A 23,007-nucleotide genomic window follows, 5' to 3' on the forward strand; every position below is an offset into this window, starting at 1 on the left:
AAGAAAATGGGGCTCAGAAAAGTGACTTACCCCAAGGTTGCAAGCTAATAACTTGAAATCCACACCATATCTGTCTTCTTCTGGAGTGCACTCCTGTATTCTGAAGGTGTTGGGTGTGATTGAATGGTTCTGAATACCAGCTCTGCCTTTGCTTTGTATCTTTGAATAAGTCAGAAATCCTGGAGCAGGAAGAGACCTTAAAAGGCATCTAGTTCACCCCCTCTTTGAAGAGGAACAGCCCTGACAGGTGGGCTGACTGAGAGGTGGCAGATTCAGGGTGCAGAATGAGACATAATCTTTTTTTGGACATGGACAACATGGGAATTTGTTTTGCTTGATTAGACAGATTTGTTGCAAGGTTGTTGCTTTTGTTTTAAATTGGGGGGGGGGAGAAAGTAAAAGCTTGTTATTTGAAAAATAAAATAAAGGGGAAAAAGGCAAGGGGGTGGGAGAGGTTGGGGAATCCCTCTAGTGATGAGCAAATTGCTGTAAGATATAATATGCTCTAGTGGAAAGATCGCTGGCCTAGATTTCAGAAGACCTGGTTTCAAGTCCTAGGTCTGTCACTCATTGCTGTGTGAACTTGGGCACTACTCAGACTCAAAGAAACATTGGGAGGATTTCGAATCTTTGTGCACTTTTAGACTCTCAGAATCTCCAATTTAAGAGGGAACCTCCTATGTTATCTCGTCCAACATATCAGCTGAACTGGAGGGCAGTAGAGTAATAAATATCATAATAACAGCTAGCATTTATAGATATTGAAAGGTCTGTAAAGCACTTCACACGTATTATCTCATTTTGATCCTCACAACAACCTGGTGAGCTAGGTACTAAGGCTGAGAAATCACACAGCTAGTAAATGATTGAGTCTGGATTTGAATTCAAGGCTTCGGGATTCCAAGGCTAGCTCTCCACCCACTGCGCCACCTAGCAACACCACCCAGCAACCAGGAACAGTTGTAAATTTCCATTTCGGGGTTTGTTGTTTTGTATGTTTGCTTATATTTTAATGTTTTTTAAGCACCTTCTATTGTGAGGCAGCATGGTATAATGGAAAAAATATTAGAACCCAGAGGACCTGGGTTCACCTCTTGGCTCCATGTGACCTTGGGTGAGACATTTTAACTCCCTCGGCTTCATTTCCCCTTCAATTTTCCCATCTGTAAAATGAGGAGTTTAGATAAAATGTCCCGAGCGCTGCCATAAACCCTGTGCTAGGTACTGGGGGAGACAGAGTTTAAATAAAACATAGTCCTCAGCTTTAAAGGGAGTAAGGATATACGCCCCCAGATCTTATCTAATAACCTTGCAGAAATTATAAGGTGATTTATAAACCTTAAATTGGGGGCAGCGAGGTGGCCCCATGGATAGAGTTGGGCCCGGAGTCAGCAAGTCTCTTCTTCCCAAGTTCACGTCGCTTAACCCTGTTTGCCTCAGTTTCCCCATCGGTGAAATGAGCTGGAGAAGGAAATGGCAAACCACTCCAGTATCTTTGCCAAGAAAACCCCAAATGGGGTCACAGCGAGTTGGACATGACCAAAATGATGGAACAGGAACAAAAACCTTAAATCACTTTATGAAAATATGAATTGCTATACTGCGAATCAGATATAATTAGTATATAAGAGAAATACAAAGTAGTATTCTAGATCAGAGGAGGGTTAGTAATAACTGACATTTATGTAAGTAAGATTGGACCTTACAACAACCCTGTGAGACAAGTACTAGAAGCATTATTATCCCCATTTTATAGAGGTGAAAACTGAGAGACGTTGAGAGGTTAAATGAATTGCCCAGGATCACACAACTAATATCTTGAGGTAGAATTTGAACCTGGGTCTTTCTTATGTCAAATTTAGCACTTTATCCACTGTGACATCTTGTGTTTGAGAAAGTCAACAAAAAAGTCTACACCATTAAGCTTTAAAGAGAAATTTGAGACTTAAGTAATTTCCCACTTCCCCTGGACTAACCTTTCCATATAAATGCCAATTTTAAGTTAACCCGATTCTATAAACCTCTGTGTCAGTTAAAATTCTAATCTTGGGCCTCACACCATGAATTATAAAGATCAGTTTTGTGGAGCTGTGTAATCAGTGGTGTTTAGGAAGCCAATTCTTTCTTTCTGTCCAAAAGATAAAAGTTGAGCTAACCTTGACTTTGAAGTATTGAAAATAATTACCAGGAGTGTCACTTTATTTGAAGATGCTCTTCGTGGGCACTTTAGCTGAGAGAGCTTATGAAGAAGATGATGGCCTGAAGTTAAATTCACAACTCCATGCCTCCCTTCATTACAACACTCTGACAGAATCCTCTGACACAGTGACATTTTTGCCTTGGCTGGAATTGATAATTATCTGCATGCATTTCCCATCAGGGTTTATTCTTTTCTGGTTGTATTTGGACTTTGAACATCCACTTAGAGAATCACACAAAGAGCTAATATGTGGACATACCTTGGAAGTGGGGCCACAGAAACCTTTTTATGGAAAGGGCTAGGGGCAAGGAATTCTGGGAGAAATGATACTGGTGAGCATTTCTGTCTATTATAATGATAATTTTCCTGTATCCTAGGACTCTAGAATTTGGAATAATAGTTTCATCTTCCTTTTACAAGGCTACCAATTAGAATTTCCTAAGAATAATAGAATCATAGAATAGAGAAGCGCAAATTGTTTTTTCAAAAGATAGAGGAAGCAATGAGGAAATTTGCTTTTCTGAGCTTGATTCTCATCTGTTAAAGAGGAACTGCTAGCTTAAGTAGATATTATAGGAACCTTGAGGAAAGTGACCATTACATTGTGGAGTTTGTGACAGAGAAGGAGAAGAAAACTAAATGTAGTCTGAATTGTATCCTCTATTTTGAAAGAGCAGATTTCTAATGGTTCAGAAAAAGGATAGATATGATCTCATGGACCACAATCCTCCAGAAGCCAGCACAAGTGGATGTGAAGTCTCAAGAGTGAAATTTTGGAGGTACAGGGAAGAAACAATTTTTGATGAAAAGGGGGAGAAGCCTAAAGAAACCAATGCAGCAGTACAAGGAACTTACTGACCAACTTAGATTTTAAAAACATATATCTAAAACATAGAAACAAAGACAGGTAACAATGGATGAAGGCATGCTATGGCCTTACAATAGTAGTGTCAGGAGTGCTACTTCTCAGGATGAACTGAGGCTGGAAAGAAAAACTAAGGACAAAAAAACAGAGTTTGTTCTTTTTTAAGGTATTTGAAGAAAAGAGGACCAAAGAAAATATGAGTGTTGGTCAGGATAGATTGAATAATGATAATTGATGGTTGGATAGAAGGCAGTTTTTCAACTTCTTTTTTTATTTTTTCCTTTCTTCTTTTTTTTTTTTGCTCCTGTTTTCTCTTCCAAGGAGAATGATCTTAGGACTAGAAAGGACAAAATAAAATTAGTGATTTGAAATCCAAGAGAGGTAGAGAGAGGCTGTAGAGAGCCTGCCCTTGAAGAATTCAGGTCATCAGGCTCAGGTGAGTTACATTCCTGATTACTAAAAGGACTGGCAGCTGTGATTGCTTAACCACCATCTTTGAGTGATGGAAAATGAAAGGCATAACAGGACTGGAGAAGGGGAAATACTGTCTCAATTTTCAAAAAAGAGAAGAGAGTCTAATTTTAAAACTATATACCAATGAGCTTGACTTTTGATTCTTGGCAAAATATTAGAATATGTCATCAGAGGAATGGTTAATGAGCCTCTAGAAGAGGAAGCTGTGCTAACCAAAAGCCAGCATGGTTTCAAGATAGGTCAGATAAGAATAACATAATTTCCTTTTTTTTTTTTTTTTTTTTTACAAGACAAACTAGACTGATAGGGCCAGTAACATATTAAGTCCTTCAAAGGTAAGAACATTATCTAGTTTGTCTTTGTATTTCTAATGCTTTGTATGTAATAATTATTTCTTTAACAAATATTTGTTGAATTATGTCGAATTCCTCCCCTTAGATATATTTGCCTAGACTTTAGTAAAATGTCTGATGAAGTCTCTTGTTCTCCTGTTATGGAAGCGATTCGGAAATGTGAGCCAAATGATAGCGCATTTAAGAGCCTACTGAACTGGTTGAATGGGTCTAGTGGTGAGGAACCTAGAAGCAATTTGATACTGATTATACATGTGAAATGCAAAACATATTTCCATTTTAGTCATGTTGCAAAAAAAAAACAGACTAAAAAACCCAAGAAAAATTTTTAAAAGTAAAAAAAAAAGTATTCTTCAATCTGCATTCAGAGATCATCAGTTCTCTCTCTGGAGGTGGATAGCATTTTTCGTCATGGTTCTTTTGGAATTGTCTTGGATCACTATATTGCTGAGAGTAGCTAAATCAGGAGTGGGAAACCTGTGGCTTTCTAGTTCCTTGAGTGCGGCTTTTTGAGTGAGTTCAAGTTTTATAGAACAAATCCTTTTATCAAGAGGATTTGTTCTGTGAAGTTTGGATTCTGCCAAAGGGCCTCCCTTGAGGATCTAGAAGGCCACATGTGGCCTCAAGGCTGAAGGTTCCCCATCCCTGGTCTAGTCCAACTTCCCCGATTTAAAGAATGAAAATCGTCTTGTCCCAACTAGTAGCTGTGGGTGGTACTAGATCGCCACAGAGGTCCCTCATCCCACTCTGAACCTTTGATTTGTTCTGTGAGGTTTGGATTCAGTCAAAGGGTCACGCTTGACGACCTAGAGGGCCTCATATGGCCTTGAGGCTGCAGGCCCATTACCCCTGGTGACTCACAGAGTAGGCGTTAATTGTTCATTGTCAGCTTGGAAGGAGGCCTGTGATCCAGAATCTTGGGAATCTTTTTGCTTAGCATTTTGATCAGTGACTTGTGACTTGGATAAAGGAATAGATGATGCAGAGCTGGAAGTGATGGCTAACATATTAGATGACAAGAGTCAAGATCCAAAAAGATCTCAACAAACTAAAATATTGGACTGAATCTAGTAAGAAATTTAATATAGATAAATGTAAAGTCTTACATTTGGGTTAAAAATCAGCTTTTTATAAGCACAAGATTGGGGAGGCATAGCTAGGCTGCAATTTGCCTGAAAAAAGTCTGGCCATTTTTAGTGTGCTATGAACTCAGTATGAGTCAACATTGTGATGTGGCAGCCAAGAAGTGACCTTGACCTGCTACATTGAGAGGTATTGTGAAGAGGACCAGGGAGGTGATAGTCTTATAGTCTGCCCTAGTCAGATTGTATATAGAGTATTATGTTCAGTTCTGAGAACTGCGTTTTAGAAAGGACGCTGATAATAAATTGGACAGTCCAGAATGGTAAAGGGTTTCAAGAGAGGTGGTACAAGGAACGGAGAACTGGACCTGGGGTCCGGAAACCTCAGTTCAGATCTGGCCTCAGATGCTTAGCTAGCTACAGCTGTGTGACCCTGGGCAAGTAACTTAACAGCTCTCTCTGCCTCAGTCTCCCCATCTATAAAATGGGGATAATTATAACACCTGCTTCCCAGGGTTGTTATGAGAATAAAATGAGTTAAAATTTGTAAAATAATTCACAAACCTTAAAAGGCTGTATAAATGCCAGCAGTTTATATAGCTGCACATACTTGTGTGGATGAAGAACCTTCTCCAAACTTTGAAATGTGCCAGCTTGGACAGTAGTGAGTTCCCTGTTACTGGAAATGTTCAGTCAGAAGATCTGGGGATGTTTGGCCCAGAAAAAAAAAAGATTTGGAGAGGGAGGAATAAATATTGTTATAAAGTTTTTGAAGAGCTGTCCTTTGGGAGAGAGATCAGATTTCTGCTTGGCTCCCAAGGACTGCCTTAGGAGCAGTGGATGGAAATTGAGGCAAATTTAGGTTTGAGATGAGGAAAAATTTCCTAAAGATTGTAGCTATCCAGATGTGGAATGGGTTACTTCGGAAGTCTTCCAGCAAAGGCTGGATGACTTCTTGCTGGACATTTTGTAGGAGCATTCTTTTTCAGCTGTGGGTTGGACTAGATAGCTGGAGGTCCTTCATCCCACACTGAACCCCCATGGCTTTGTGACCAGAGAAGTGTCACAGCTAGGAGGGACATTGGAGTATAGAATGTCAGTACACAAAAACAGGGAATGTTTGAGCTCAATGAGAGCCTCACTGCCTACTTCCCAGGGCTGTTGTGAGGACCAGATAAAATGTGCTTCTTTGTAGCCCTGTGATGGAGAATACTGAATTCCCCCTCTTCCCTCCCAATTCTTACAGCCTTTCTCTCTTGACCAAGGGCCCACACCTGTCAGGGTTATGTGGAGAGTGACGTTGGCCTCCTCCTGAGCTAATGAGTCATGCAGATAGAATGACTGCCTGATGTGATGGAGTTGGGAATCTCTGTCGGGTTGGCTCTCACTCTTGTTCCTTTTTTTCCCTTCTTTCTTAAACAGAGACACTTGACTTCATTTCCCTATCGCTGTACCTTAGCTGACTTCCAGATAGAAAAGAAGATAGGCCGAGGACAGTTCAGTGAAGTTTACAAAGCAACTTGCCTCTTGGACAGGAAAACTGTTGCTCTGAAGAAAGTCCAGGTAAACATTTTTAGGATGGATGCTTCCTTCTCTTCCTCCTACCCACTATCTCGCCCCACTTCAGCCAAAAAAAAAAAAGTATTTCCCATTAATATTGTACTGGGCATATCTATGTGCATGAAGAACCTCCCAACTTTGATTATGTATTAACTTGTATAGTAGTGAGCTCCTGTCATTGGAATTGTTCAATCAGAGGCTTGATTACCATCTGTCAAAAGGAGGAGTTTCTCTATGGCCTTGGAGGTGGACAAGGTGATCTCTGAGGTCCAAACCTGAGACTCCATTATTCTCTAAATTTTCGTGCCCCAAGTGGTAATCCTTGGTAATTGGTAATTCTAGAAATTGTTGTCTTCTTCCCTGGGATCCTTTCCTTCATCGTTATAAAGGAAATTATTTAAATTCTCATTTTGAGTTCATCCTTCCTTCAAACCTGCCCCTTTGACATCTGCTTGCTCAGAATTGTGTCACCATCACTACTAAGGAAGAGATCTTCGAATGCAGATTGGTTACACAGAGAATGTAGAATATCACACCTGGATGAGATCTTAAAACATACTGTGTTAGCACATAGAGGGTCAAGTATAATCATAAATATGAGAAAATAAAACATACCTTCCTAGAGCAACTCCATTTAGCCCAGCACTTTGTCAACAAAGGAAAAGTTATGGGAATGTGAGATAGAATTAAAGATACTATATCTGAAAGGAACTCGAGAACATAGAATGTAAGAGCTGAAGGGAACCTTGGAACATAATATGTTACTTAGATCATAAGAGCTGGGAAAACTTAGAACATAGAAAGTTAGCTTAAAGAGCCCATAATGTTTGAACTAGAAGGAATGTTGGGCAGCCAGGTGGAGCTATAGTGCACAGAGCGCCAGGCCTGGAGGCAGGAAGACATCTTCCTGAGTTCAAATCTGCCTCAGACACTTACTAGGTATGTGATCCTGGGCAAGTCACTTAACCCTGTTTGCCTCAGTTTCCTCATCTGTAAAATGAGTTGGAGAAGGAAATGGCAAACCACTCTAGTATCTTTGCCAAGAAAACCTCAAATGGGGTCATGGAAAGTCAGACACAACTGAAAACAACTGAACAACAAAAGAAGGAATGTTAGGACTAGCATGTTTGCTGTAGAAGGGATGTTAGAGCAGTTTTAGTTCAAGATTTTTTTCTTTTTAATAAACAGCGGGCCAAAGAATTTAAGTGAAACAGAGCCATAGTAAATAGAGTGCTGAACATGGAGTCAGGAGAACCTGAGTTTAAATTCAGTCTCAGACACTTACTAGCTATTTGATCCTGGGCAAGTCACTTAAACTCTGTCTCAGTCTCCTAATCTATGAAATGGGGATAACAATAGCACCTACTTCCCAGGGTTGTTGTGAGGATAAAATGAGATAATACTTATAAAGTACTTTGCAAACCTTAAAATACTATATAAATGCTAGCTATCATCATCATCATTATTATTAATAAAATCATTTTCCATCATACTCCCCTTTAGAAAATGAAAATACTTCTCTGTGCGTTTCACAGACATACATAATGTGAGTCATGAGTGAGAAACAAACTCGCTGCACATATGGCATGTTTAAACATCATTTTGTTCAACTAAATGTCCCTTTAATCCTTCAACAGAGCTTCACCAATCCCCTGATTTGCTCCTACAGGGTTATGAAATGAATATTAATGCTTATTATTCTGCTAATTAAAAGCTCTTGTAGAAGCATGTGATGGAGTTGAAAGACCACTGGATTGGGAGTTAGGGGACAAGTCACTTCCCCTTCACTGGTGATGTCCATTAGGAAAAGGATGCTTGAGTAGAGGGGCAATCAGTAAGGGTGCCCAGGGCTCTCCCGGGCTATGCACGAACATTCAATAGTATGAGACCCATTTCAGCTCTAAATATTCTGTGGTCTAACATTCTGTGTTCTGAGATCCCTTCCAGATCTAAAATTCTGTGAACTAGACCTGGGGAAGAAAAGGTCATTTTGAATTAAATGGGCAAAAGAAAACATAGTCTGATGTTTTTTAAATGACACATCATGGGTGACTTTGGTGTTTTTGTTGTAAATTTGATGACAGATTTACCAATACCTACATATAAGGGGCAGCTAGGTGGCTCAGTGGATACGACGTCAGGCCTGAAGTCAGGAAGACTCATTTTTCTGAGTACAAATCTGGCTTCAGACACTAGCTGTGTGACCCTGGGCAAGTCACTTAATTCTTTTTCCCTCAGTTTCCTCATCTGTAAAATGAGCTGGAGAAGGAAATGGCAAAGCACTCCTGTATCTTAGCCAAGAAAACCCCAAATGGGGTCACGGAGAGTCAGACACAACTGAAAATGACTAAACTTCATTGACTGACATAGAACGTCTGGTCTTCTTATCGTTCTTGAGTATGATGAAATACATTTTGAGGGCTGGGTTGGAGGAATTCTGAACTTTTGTTGTTACCTATAAATAGCACAGATAACTCTGGAAAACAATTCTTGAAAGGCAGTCCAGGGTAGTTGAAATAGCCCTGGACTTGAGGTCAAAATAGCTGGGTTTGAGCCCTGGCCAGTTATAAGTCACTTATAAGCCATGTGGACTTGGGCAAGTACTCTGTTATACTGTATACTTTATTATACTTTACACTTTGTAAATGCAAGTTGCTACTGCTGTTATTATTATGAGAAAAAACAGTGAACTGGGAATCAAAAGATTCATCTGTTTTTCATGCATTTATTAAATGCCTCCTATGACAAATCCGAGTCACAGATCCATCTTAGTTTGTTGTTGTTCAGCCGTGTCCAATTCTTTGTGACCCCATGGACCATACTGTCCATACTTCTCCAGTAGATTATGGAAAACAAAGATTAGATGACTTGCCCAAGGTCACATAGCTAGTAAGTGTCTGAGGCTAGATTTGAACTCAGGTCTTCCTGACTCCAGCCCAGCACTCTATCCCCGATCCATCTAGCTGCCCTCACCTCAGTTTACTAATCTGTAAATCAGAAATAATATTCCTATCACTACCCACCTCACAGGGATGAAAGAACAGGAATGGACCCTAGACTTGTAATTTGTAGGTTGGTACCTTCTCTGCAATTTCTAATCTTGAAGAGTTGGCTAGAACAATGACTTGCCTGAGAGTGAGAGACAGCACTTAAACTTAATCAGGTCTTCCCAGCTTTGAAGCCCCCATCCACTGCAGCACATTGCCTCTCTCAGGATGAAAGGGCTTTGTGAATTGTGAAGGACTAACTACCTGTGATCTTTTCTTTCTACTGTTAGTCTCTCTGGTTTCTAAAATAGGTGTTTGTGTCTCTTTTAAAGATATTTGAAATGATGGACGCCAAAGCCAGACAAGACTGCATTAAAGAGATTGACCTCTTGAAGGTAAGACTTTTTATGCAAAGTGTTAGGATATTCTAATTTATCCCTGGAAATGTCCCTGAGCCTGTGCTCCTCCCATGTGAGCCTATGTCTGACATATTTGAGCTGACATTTATAATAGTACTCCATGAGTACAAAGCACATCCACATCCATGAATTAGCACATTTCCTCACAGTGGCCCTGTGTGGTATGTAATACAAATATTATCACCCCCATTGTATCAGTGGAAGAAACTTTTGCTCAGAGAAGGAAACTCATGCAGGGTCTCATTGTTATAAAAATAACAATCCTGTCAACTAGGGGATCAGGAAAATGGTGCAGGTGTTACCTGACTGGACCTTAGTGGAAAAAAAATCAATAATGGCAACAACAACTCAAATTTCATAGGATTGGAGACCTGGAGCCTTCTGGTCTACTCCCCCTCCTCCCCATACACACACACTCATTTTACAGAAAAGGAAACTGAAGCCCAGGGAAGTTAGGTGATTGTCTAAGGTTAGGTAGCATCACAGGTGGGATTTGAATCTAGTCCTCTCACGCCAAGGCCAGACGTTTTTCTACTGGGGTATACTGACCCCTTTTATGGAGCTTTGCAGCAACCCTCTGAGGTAAGTAGTGTAAGAAATGAAACTCAAACAGTGAAGTGACTTGTGTAGGGTCACATCATAAAAGTTGGTGGATAGAAGTGCCAGAAAAGTCAGGTTTGGGCTCAGTACCTGGAGGAAAATAAACAACAACCCACTTCTTAATAACCAGAGCTGTCCAAAAGTAGGATGAGCTGCTTTGCAAGGCAGCGAGCGCCCTGGTCTTCAAATTGAAGCAGGATTCCTGTTTGTCCGGCTGGTTGCAGTTGGGAGTCATGCTTAGACAAGGTTTAGACTACGTGCACTTTGTGGTTCCTTCCAGCTCTGAGGTCCCATGATTTTAAAAATTCTTTGACTCTTTCTTTGGCTCTATTAGGGTTGAGGTGTCATATAGTTCACATTGTGAGGCAGAAATAATCCCTCATTCCTTTATTTATCTCTAGAGCTGTTGGCGATCTGAGGATCCCATTCCCAAAATTCTTGGCTTTAGAACTGAAAAGGACCTTTGAAACCATCTGATCCAACTCTTCCATTTTATAGATGGAAAAACTGAAACCCAGAGAGATTGGGCAACTTACCTGAGGTCTCACAGCTAGTAATTAGCAGAATTTAGAATTCAAGCCCAAATCCTCTGACTCTGTATCCAGTCTTCACTCTGCTACCCTGTACTAACTATTTCAGTCTCTTCCCCAGTTAGAAACAAAAAATAACAATGTCAATGTAAAACCAAACCATCACTAGTCCTGGTCCAGTCTCCATCCCTGCCTTATACATATGGATTTATTTTCTTCCTCCTCTTGGTTCCTGCGTGCAATGTGACAGGTGCTCTGGCTCTGAAATATTCTTTCCCATAGAACATCAGAAATGTATGTTTGGCTCTGCTTGGGCCTGAGGGCAGGGTTTGGCTGCTTTTGGCTCTGAGCAGGGCTTTAGATGTATGATTGAGGTGCTCTCTCCCCATCTTATTTATTTATTTTCCATTGTGGCTGAACACAGATATTTGAATATTCAGTAGGATTTTGTTTTGTTTCGTTTTGTGATTTTTTATTTTGTGCCTCCCCCCCCACCCCCGCTTCCCATCTCTTGCTTCCTCAAGGAGCTGCATCTTGTTAATTGGCCAGAAGTTTGGCAAAGCTGGCCTGGATAACCTGAGGCCAGGAGGGACAGAAGAAACAGCGCGACAACAAGGAAAAGGGGGAAAAGGACCTGGCCTTGGGAGTCTGAAGACTGGGGGTTCTGTGGTGGATTCTATATGACACCCCCCATATCTCCCAATTCTTGTTCTACTTCTGGTCCTGGTTCTGAGCAAGCCACTGAGCCCCTGTTTTTCTCCTCCACAAATGGGTGGTGATGGTAATTCGACTATATGATCTCTAAGGTCCCTACCCATTCTAACATTCTGTGCTTCTCCCCCATGCTTTCCAAGATAGTGATAATAGTTTACCTTTGTATAGCATTTTTAGAGTATTTTTTACTCTATTTTTAGTATTCAGTTGAGGGCTTTCCTCACAACTCTTTGAGGTTGGTAGGTCATGCAATTATTATCATCTCCATTTTACAGAAGAGGAAACAGAGACCTGGAGAGGCTGTGACTTGCCTAGAGTCATACAGCTAGTAAATGTTAGTCCTGGAAGTTGAACCCAGCTCTTCTCATTCTGAGACTACCATGCTTTCTGTTATTTTACACACCCTGTCTCTTGGTGACAGCCATGTGTTAAAAGAATCACAAGGTCACGTTTTTGGAGCTGGAAGGCCCTCGGCTGCAGTTTAGTCCAGTCCCTTCATTTTATAGATAAAAGAACTGATGACTAAAGAGATTAAATTACTTGCGTGGTTACAGAGATAGCAAATCTCAGTAGATCTGAGATTTGAACCAAATTCCTCTGATTCCAAAATCCTTTCCACTATATCATGCTGGAAATGACCCATGATGATATTTTTTAAATCCTTGCACTCATTATTATTCATATGGAAATAAATAAAATGGTGCTCAATGCTCATATTTCTTTGCCACATTACAGTTTACAAAAGCTATAAGGTTATAAGCAAACCTATAAGGTCGGAAGGGCCAACATTATTTTTCCCATTTTATAGAAGAGGAAACTGAGGCTCAGAGAGGTTCAGTGATTTGGTTGGAGTCATACAGCTAGTAGGAGACAGAACTTGAACCCAGGTCTTATGACTTTGAGTTCCATGTTCTTTCCACTACTTCCTCCAAGCAGCCATGGCTCAGCCTAGGCTAAGAAGCCAGTTGGGTAAATCAGATTGTATTGCCAATTCACAGGGGATATCTTTGTTAATGCTGCCTATAGGGCATTTCTTTCAAATGTATGTCGGTCTTTCTGTGAATGACACGACAAAATATGACAGATCTTCCTGACGATGGAGAGAATTGGGCTGCTGAGGAGCTGAGCCAATCACAGAGAATGTAGGGAAGTTCTCAGTGTCAACTTGGGAAGCCCCTTTTTATTGTGCTGGTCAGCATTTCACATAACTGGATGCAGGGGTGAACCTGGACCCTGAGGAGCCGCAGGGCAGAGTTGTTCAAGGTCTTGTTGGGAGACAAGGGAGGAGATGCAGGGATCAGTTTCCATAGTTCTGTCAGCGTCAGCAGTAGGCTTTCACTTTCCTTGCTGCCGGGAAGCTAATAACTTGTCAAATCAATACCTGCAACTCATCTCTTTCCTTAATTGATAGCTCCCTTGCTGGTGGTAGTTACAGCTATGTCTAAATAACCCAAGGACATTGAAGGGATGTGTGGGGATGGTCTCAGGCCAAAGAAATGGCTTTTTTTGTAGGAGGAGCATCCTTTTTCATACAATAGATATGTTCCTGAAAAGTTTTATGTAAATTGAATCCTATCTTCCTACTGACCTAAAATTGTTATTCCTGAGATGCATTGCATTAATTTCTGATGTCTTGGAATTTTAGAACACAGCATATTAGAGCTGGAAGATCTATGGATGTTAGAAGTTAGAATGTAAAATGTCAGAGCTGGAAGACACCTTAAAGATCATGCAGTTTAACTCCTTCATTTTACAAATTAGGAAACCAAAGCAGCTGGAGTACAGTGGAAAAAGTCCCAGATTTGGAGTCAGAAGAACTGGGGCCTAGAAAGATGAAACATCTTATACAAAATCAGTTCCAGTTCCACACATTTTAATTCCATTTAAATTTAGTTGGACAAACATTTATTAAGTGACTGGAAGAGATAACAAGTTTTAGAATGAAATGGTACCTGCCTTCATGGAGCTTAAAATCTCATGGAGGGAGAAGAACATATACCTAGATCCTGGTTAAGCCAACAATAGATAGAAACAAAATGGCATAGGAGGAAGATTGTTGTCCTAGAAATCTAGTCTCTGTCATTAATTAGCTTTCTTTTTTTTTGTTTTGTTTTGTTTTATTTTGTTTTTTAGGCAATTGGGGTTAAGTGACTTGCCCAGGGTCACACAGCTAGTAAGTGTCAAGTGTTTGGTCTGAGGCCGCATCAATTAGCTTTCTTCCTTGGTCAGATATGGCACCTCTTTGGGCCTTAGGTTCCTCATCCATCCAATGAATGAGTTAGACTGGCTAGTCTATCTAAAAGCCCTTTCGGGTGGTAACTTTCTCTGGTCCTTGTAGTAGTGTGTGGAGGGTTGGGGGTGGAGGGGGGAGTGGGTAGGAGCAGACTAGTGGGAGATTGCTACCAAAGGAGTATGGAGTAGGGGGGCTCAAGAGTAGGGGGAGATAAGCTACTGACAAAACCTTCCTTGAGGAAGGTTTTTTCCTTCTTCAAACTCTCATGCGTCTCTCCATGTACTTGTCCCCCAGTCTCTGGCCTTTCTTGTCAAAGAGTTAATTTGATATATTTGGGGGGAAAAGCACTGGATTTATGTTGGAAGACTTAGACTAAGTAATGGAGGGCAAAAAAACAGAATCAGAACAGTAATATATATATATAGAGAGAGAGAGAGAGAGAGAGAGAGATACATATATACACACACGCTCATATACATATATACACTTATACATATATATGTATATATACATATATGCACACATACAAATGTGTATATATGTACATATGTCTGTATCTCCTTACAATGTCATAAAAACAATAACAGTAACATGGCCACAACAAAATTTAAAACACCAAAAAGAAACAGTTCAGAAGGGGATGGGGAGCAGATGAGATGTTTTGTTTATTAGCTTGTTAAAAGTTACTGCATATATTTTTGACAGACTATAAATCCTGGAGCTTTTAAAGCTTTATGTATGATAATTTTTATTCATATTTGTGTTTGGATGTTTGTGTTGATAGGTGCTAAGTTGAGAATAAATAAATAAAATTTACCTCAAAAAATTAGATTGGGACTTAAAAGACCCAGCTCTTCCACTAATTCATTCTGTGACTTCAGTCAAAAGTAAGCTTTTATTAAGCACTTACTATGTGCCACACTCTGTGCTGAGTTCTAGGGATACAAAGAAAAAGCAAAAGTATTCCCTGCCCTCAAGGAGCTTACATTTTAAACAAGAGAATCAGCATATAGGTAATGTGGGCATACACACAGAGTAGATATAAGGTAACCCTTAGAAGGGAAGACATTAGTATCTGGGGTGACCCAGAGAAGCCTCTTGCAGAACTTCAGCTAAGTCTTGAAGGAAGCGAGGGATTCTAGGAATGGGAGGTGAGAAGGAAGAGCATTCCAACATGGAGTATGTCAAGTACAAAAGCTTAGAACCATGGAGGGTTATGGGTGAGGAACAGCAAGTAACTTTATTTGGTTTAACTGACACCTAAGCTGAGCTTTGAAGGAAGCTGAAGATTTGAGAGACAGAGGTGAGGAGGGGATGTGTTCCACACCTTGGGAACATTCAGCAAAATCATTCAGGAAGAAGGTGGAATGTCAAGTTCAGGGCCTGCTTGGCTGAAACACAAGAGTACAACCAGCATGTGTGAAATCAGTCTGGAAAGGTAGTCTGGGGTCAGATTTTATAGGGCTTTGGATGCCACACTGCACAGGCATTAAGGAGCTGCTGAAAATTCTTGAGCAGGAGAAATGCATGGTAAGATCTGTGCCTTTAAAAGATGATTTTGGGTATTGTGTAGGAAGAATGGTTTGGAGAAGGGAGATCAGTTAGCAAGTGATGATGATGGTTCAGGTGATGGATAATGAGAGCCTGAACTAGGGTTATAAAGATGTCCAAACATTTTCCTGGACTACAGAGGTGTCTTTCAAGCAAATCTCCAAAGCTCTGTCTTCTGTTGATTCTGAAACCTCATCCCCTGGCACCCTGTGTCCTTCACCTTTTGCTGTTTTTCATTTTTTTCTTTGCAGCAACTGAACCACCCAAATATCATTAAATATTTGGACTCTTTCATTGAAGAGAGTGAGCTGAACATTGTCCTGGAGCTGGCTGATGCAGGTGACCTCTCACAGATGATTAAGGTAAGCTGCCTCTAAACTGAAGCAAGAGAGAGACAAATAGTTATAGTCCCCGTATTGAGTAGTAATGGCAGGGTGTACCACGGTGGAGGTTCAGGGGAGGAAGTTTCCCACAATGTGAGCTGAGGCTTCATGATTCAGGCAGCACAAAAAGACCAGAAATCTAGGTTGGTTTTGCTAAAATACACACAAAAAACCCATTTCCAGGGAAATGGGTACTCATCACAAGGGTCAGAAGCTAGAGGAGCCAGATTGGAATCAATTGTGAGTCAATATCAAAGAATCATCAAAAGTTGAGGAGCAGCAAAAGCCCAGTTCAGGGTTCTTCACCAGCTTTAGCTCACGTTGACTTTCAGAGTTTCTGACCATACTGCATATTTGTATTCATCTTCTGTTATTCAGCCTTGCTTTTTTGTTCTGTACATGACTTTAAAAAAAATCTATTCATTTGTGGATGTGTTTACTGAACTTGTACTTCTTTCTCTAGACAACTAACTAACTTACTTTTAGTTTCTTCCTAATCAGAATCTTTTCTGCCTGTGTTATCAAAATGTCCTTCTTGAGGACTTCTCCACCCTGTCTGGACAACTTCGTCTGAAGAATTTGAGGCTGTAGGATTCTACCTTGTCTTTTCTCTAAATTCTTTGAAATGGACTATTTCCGAATCTGGAGCATACACAGACATGCTTGACTTCCCTCTCTGTCATAAGATGTGGCAGTTACTTTTCCTTTAAAATTTCCCAGCATTCCTACTTCAGCAATTAGGTCCTTCTTGTTGACCAGGATCAAATCAAGCAGAAATTTTGGGTAGTAAGGAAAATGCCGGTAGAATAATGAGGCCAAAATGAGTCCCCACTTTGCCAGAGACAATGCCTTTTTCTCTTTGTTGAGAGTATGAGGCACTGGTCCAGTGGAAACCACATAAAACCATCCTTCAGGCACATGACTGTTTTTATTTCTCTGAGTTTGAGCCTGGCTTGCCTTCTGTCTTCCCCTGACCAGCTTCAACTGAACCTTCATCAGTGGGGTAGGGAGGGAAACAGCTGTTGCTACATAGTAGGAACTGGGTGTCTTGGCTGAGATGTTTGAAGAGTGCCTTACAGTCTCCCAAGTGCCCGTTTCCTGGAACCTCACTAACATTATAAATGTCTGGGCACGAGCACTTTAGATTAAAGAGGCTAATTGTCTTCTCCTTCACTCTGTTAAAGTACTCTTTTGTCATTAGCAGAGCTTGGTAGTTGCAGGGGAGCATTTTTTGTTTTATAGCATAAAAGGCGTGGGTGCTCAGGGATGCAGATGGTAGAGGCTGTAAATGACCACACAAGTGGCCCAGCTGTGGCCATGCCCCTGGGTTAACTGTCTCTTCAGCCTGGAAGCAGTTTGGCTGACACTATATAAACCAACACAGAGGCTTTTTCAGTGTTTCTGAGCTGATCTCCCCCTTTCCCTGTAATTCATAGCAGAATGAAGATTCTCATGTAAACCTAGAGGAGAGGTTCTTAGTTTGTTTTTCAGAAATATTTTGATGATTGTATTTCAATATAATTCGTTTCCTTTGTACTTCTATGTATCATGTTTTATGCATTTAAAAAATTATTCTGAAAAGGGATTAGTAGGATTCACCAGACTGTCATGGTTGTCTATGACATGTCAAAAAGCTTAACCTGAGAAAAGGTCTCAGAACAGAGCCCTGGGGAATAGGGGACAAGAAATGGTTGATGGTCAATCAAAGAAGTCTGAGAAGTTATAGCCAGACAGGTGGGAGGAGAACCAAGAAAATGCAATGTCACAAAAATTTGGAGAAAAAAGAGTATCCAAGAAGAGAAGGTGGTCGGTGGTGTCACGCTCCAGAGAGAGCAAGAAAAATGAAAATTGAGGAAAAGATCATCAGATCTGATTAAAAGATCATTGAAAATTTTGAAGAGAGGAATTTCAGTTGAGTTGATGAGGTCAGAAGCAAATTTAAAGGGCCTGGAGTCAGGAAGACTCATCTTCTTGAGTTCAAAATTAGCCTCAGGCCCTTACTAACTCTGTGACCCTGGGCAAGTGACTTAACCCTGTTTGCCTCAGTTTCCTCATTTTTAAAATGAGTTGGAGAAGGAAATGGCAAACCACTCCAATGTCTTTGCCAAGAAAACCCCAAATGGGGTCACAAAGAGTTGGACACAACTGAAAAATGACTGAACAACAACAAAAGGGTTGAAAAGTGAATGAGAGGAGAGGAAATGGAGGCAGCAAATATAGAGGCTTTTCTAAGAGTTTACTTGTGAAAGAGGAGAGATAGAGGATGATCACTCAAGGGGATGGAAGAGTCAAATGAGGATTTTTTATTAAAAGATGAGGTTGGGGGGAGAGACCTAGGGATGTTTTTAGGTAGTAATGAAGGAACCAAATACAAAGAGAGATATTGAAGATTGGACAAGAGAGAGAACCTGCCAGAAGAGACTGGAAGGGGATAGGATCAGGGGTACAAGTAGAAGAGTTGGCCTCATTAAAATGGATCATCTTTTCATCAGAAACTAGAATGGAAGAGGAGAAAATAGAGGATGATGTCAAGAGTTGTGATCTAGAGTAGGTGAAAGCAGGGAACTCATGTTGAATGATTCTCTTCTCAGTAAAATATGAGAGGTGAGGAGGAAAGGGCAGAAGGTGGTGAAGGAGGTTTAAGGAGAGAAGGAAAGGTTTGGAACAACCATTGTGGGCAGTGTGATATGATAGGAAGTCAGTTAGTAAAGAATGAAAGGATTGCCTTGCTTCAGTGAAGGCCCTGTTGAGATAAGGTAACATAACTTTGTAGGGATCCAGTCAGCAGAGTTGGTGACTTCCCCTAACACCATTCAACAACCTGTGAGTAAGATCAGTAGAGGTGACTGTTGGGAAATATCTAGGGCTAGGGTTGACAAGGTATGAGCAGTGGTAGGGCAAGGGGAAGGAATTTGAGAGGAGAGGGTGATGTGACATTGAACTGGTTAGCTGTAATGTCAAGAGTAAGAGAGGAAGCAAATGAAGCCAGAGTAGGGATGATGGCCTGGGAGAGTTCTGAGGGGTGGAATGACTACAGGTCACAGTGAGAATGAAGAAGAATTTTAGGAGGAGTGAGACATAGGAGAAGAAATGGAATGAAAGGGGGTTGTGGTCATAGGAATTTTAGAATTCTGAGTCATGGAAGTAGAACACTTATCCCCTTAGTCGTGGTATAGGGTCAGGGTGGGGAGTGGGGGGGAGGGTTGGCGGGAGATTGCTGCCTCTGCCTTGGGCTTAGAGTGGCTTCTTATGCTGGGGGCTCCCAGCTTTGGGTAAATCATGTTATAATTATCAGGATATAGAGTTTTCATTAAGGGCTGAGAAGCTCTTTACCATACAGAGACCTTGACATAGATGGTTTCCTCAATACTTTAGACCCCAGGTGCTTTCTACAATAGTTCCCACATTGGAAGAGTGGGCTCTGAATTATTCTTATCATTCTGGCCTGCTTGTTTATATGAAGCAAAACAGGGAGGTGAATGTTCATCGCTTTTAGAGAGGGTTTCTTAACACAAACAGCCTAAATGGAGGAAGGGTTCTCATATATATGGTGAGGTCTTTCAGATCAGTGTTGTCAAGCTCAAAAAGAAATGGATCCCTGCAGGCTTCACATTGACTTAGAAAACCTTAAATTAACATTATCTCTGTTGTATTGTATTGTGTTTATTGTGTTAAACATTTCCCAATTACATTTTAATCTAGATCCCCCCCACACATACACACTAGGAATTTTTGTGGACCAGATGCTTCTCATTTGCTGATGATACTGTGCTGATTACATCAAACCCAGAATATTATAGGGACTCCTCAATAAGATCAAATATTATGCAAAAGAGATCAACCTAATAATGCATACAAAATAAACTAGATGAATGATGAATGCCGGTTGTCCAGACTATATGCTGCTAGATAAATAGTGCATTGAGTTAGTATATGAGTACACATATCTGTGATCTGGAATAGAGAGTGAGAATGAACAATGAGTTGGCCCCCAAATTGACTATGAGGAAGGAGAGCTGGCTGCATTGTATTTGGGAAGTTGTTCAATGCTTTCAGTGATTGCACAGCATTCCCTAGTGCCAAGATCTATTTTTTTTAAAAATAAATTTTGGTGTGTTATTATTAATATATCACGTTTCCCACTGAATTCTTCCTCCTTCCCCTTTCAGAAGGCTAACTGTTATAGCAAAAGAATAAAAAATAGAAAATGAACACAATTTAGCAAAACTAACCAACATATTGATAAAGCCTGATATTACCTTCAGTTTTCATGCCTTAGTTCCCCCCTCCTTCCCCTTTCCAGAAAAGCAGGGGGAGGTACCTACTCATCTATTTTCTTTTGGGCAAAACTTGGTCATTACAGTTTCACAGTATTCAATTTTGAATGTTTTGTTGTTCTTTCCATTTACAAAGTTTTAATCATTGTTTATAGTATTTCCTTGCTTCTGCTTACTTTGCTTTGCATCAGTTCATATAAGTCTTTCTATGCCTTTCTGTAGTCATATTTATCATTTTTATTGCAGAGTAACATTATATTACAATCTCATATCAGAATTTGTTTAGCCATTCCACAGTCAAAGTCCACACAAAAATTTTTCCCTAGTTGACCATTTCTCTTCTATCCTAGCTGAGTTAATTTTATTCATGCAAAAGCTTTTCGATTTCATGTAATTAAAATTATCTATTTTATCTTTTGCAATAGCTCCTATCCCTTTTTTTGGTTAAGAATTCACCCCAAATATTGCATCTATTTCTTTTCTGAATTTTAAAGGTATGATCTTTAATATTCAGGTCATATAACCCTTTCAAATTTATATTTGTATATAACATAAGGTATTGATCTAAACCTAATTTCTGCCAAAAATCTTTTCCAGTTTTCCTGGGAATGTTTTTCAAATCTGGAGTTTTTCTCCAAGTAATTTATGTTAGCCTGTTTTAATAGTCACCTTTAGATACCTATCTTTGTTTTTTTGGTCTTTTTTTTTTTTTTTTAAACATGTGCTCCTGGCAATGCTATATAGTTGCAAATTTTGGAAGACCTTGATCTCTGAGGAATCAAAGTTGCAGGTGATTCAAAGGGAAATAGAGAAACATATCCCTTCTGATTGGACATTCCATCTTCTTGTGTGTGTCTCTGCACTGGCTGTCCCTCTTGCCCTCCTTGCTCACCCCAGCCTCTTAGGACCGCTAGTTTCCTTCGAGGCCAAGCTTAGGTACCATCTTCTTACAGAACATGAAGCCTCTCTTGATCTTTCCCTAGCTACTTCCCAGTGTCTTCACCCCTTCCTAATGACCTTGTGTCTATCTTCTATACAAGGGGGTCCCAAAAATCTTGGTGCAATTTTAAGCTATTAAAGCTGTAGCTTTAGTATTTCCTGTATTTCCAGTGATGGCCTCTGGACCATAAATCACCTAAGGGATATTATCAAGGAAATGTATGATTGGAAAAGGAAGTAGGAGTCACATGGATAGAGCAAGGTATAAATATAAGGATAGCCCAGATATTCCATCGGTGTTTACAAGATATGAAAATAAAATCCTAGAGCCCAGAGGGCTGCCATGTGCAACCTGAACCAGATTAAAATATAGTTCTTGTCTGATTTTAATGTTTTGATGTATTAATAAAAAAAAGAAGTATATAAATATAGTGGTTTCTAAGTCAATATGTGGCCTGCAGGGATCCTTATGTATGGTTCAGTGGTCCCTCTTTCTGTTTGAGTTTGACCGCATTGCCCTTGAAGAAAATCTCCAGGATGTTAAGTGGATCCTCCACAGATCTGTGGAAGAACACAGACAAGGATCCTGCAGGATGAGAAGGCATGTTGGAGTTGTGATCTGGACTGATGGAGGGCAAACCCACATCAATACTGTCACAGTCATTGAGAGAGAGCTGCTGATGGACTGGCAGCATTCAGGCTGTGGTAACCTCTTCCTCTTCCCTGTGTGAGGGATGGGAAGTTGGCCATGGACATGATACCCAAGGGCAGAATAAATTACAACAGAATATCAGAGCAGGAAGGGGCCTTGGAGAATAGAATGTCAAAACAAAATGTGTTCTCATTGGAAGGGACTTCATAATACACAATGTTACAGCAGAAATCAGAGAATGTTAGAGCTGGAAAGGACCTTGGAACAGAATGTTAGAACGAGTTGGAAGGGATCTGAGAACATAGAATGTTAGGACACAGAATATAAGCATTTAGAAAACCCATTGAACATAGAATGTTGGACCTGAGAAGAACCATAATTTATCTAGCTCCCTATGAGGAAACTGAGGCCCAGAGAAGTGACATGCTAAAGGGCACATAGCCAGTTAGTGGCAGAGCTGGGACTGGAACCCTGGGTTCTCTACTACACTAGGCTTCCTCTTTTTAAAGACAGATTAAGGAACAAAGACGAGAAAAGGGAAGCAGAGAGGAAGATGACATTTCCCTTCTCTAATCAGGTGGTGGGTGTTTCCTCAGTTCTGTGTCTGTGGACTTCCTCCCCACTCCATCTCCTTCCTTCCTACTGGGGGCCCCAGTAGGATGATGAATGAACAGAAGTCTTTGACCAGGGTTTCTTTAGTCTCCGTACCCAGTTGCAGACAGCTGGTGCTGGGCCACACTCTAGGTTAGTTCTGCCATCCCAGCTATGCTGCCCTCCATCAGGCACAAGAAACATTTTTTTTTTAAGTTTACTGACTTTCTTCCCCACAGGGACCAGAGCTTGCGAAAATGTTCACTGCTTTGCTCTTCTGTTATTTTGCTCGGAGGAATACTTGTATTGCAGAAAAGCAGCTTTAGTTGAACCATCATCACCTGCTTCTATATTTTCGTTGACATATTAATGCATTCTCAGAGATGTTAATCTTCAGACGCATCCCCGGTGAGAACAGATGTGGTATATCATGTTTGTTCGCACTTTCAGCCCGCTCTCTGCATTTTACCTGTTTCCCTCCATCATTATTCAATGATTATTATAAATGAACACTTTCGAAAAGTTCACCTCCCTGCTTTGGTCATGTACTAAATCATCATCATGTCACAGCAGTTTGTCTTTCTCAGTATGTGCCTG

The 23,007-nt window shown here is 40.5% G+C and overlaps 1 protein-coding gene across 5 annotated transcripts in view; it reads left to right on the forward strand.

Annotated features, from left to right (window-relative positions):
- The window catches only part of LOC114047350 (serine/threonine-protein kinase Nek6), a 127,236-nt gene that overhangs the window by 53,481 nt on the left and 50,748 nt on the right, over window positions 1–23,007 (forward strand). For all 5 annotated transcript variants that reach the window (XM_027868156.1, XM_027868157.1, XM_027868154.1 and 2 more), the window contains 3 exons: window positions 6,397–6,537; window positions 9,854–9,916; window positions 15,820–15,930. In XM_027868156.1, the coding sequence (XP_027723957.1) occupies window positions 6,397–6,537; window positions 9,854–9,916; window positions 15,820–15,930 (315 nt within the window). The remainder of the gene's footprint in view (window positions 1–6,396; window positions 6,538–9,853; window positions 9,917–15,819; window positions 15,931–23,007) is intronic.

The sequence above is a fragment of the Vombatus ursinus genome, unplaced genomic scaffold (assembly GCF_900497805.2).
Source record: "Vombatus ursinus unplaced genomic scaffold, bare-nosed wombat genome assembly UNPS02014786.1, whole genome shotgun sequence".
NCBI lineage: Eukaryota > Metazoa > Chordata > Mammalia > Diprotodontia > Vombatidae > Vombatus > Vombatus ursinus.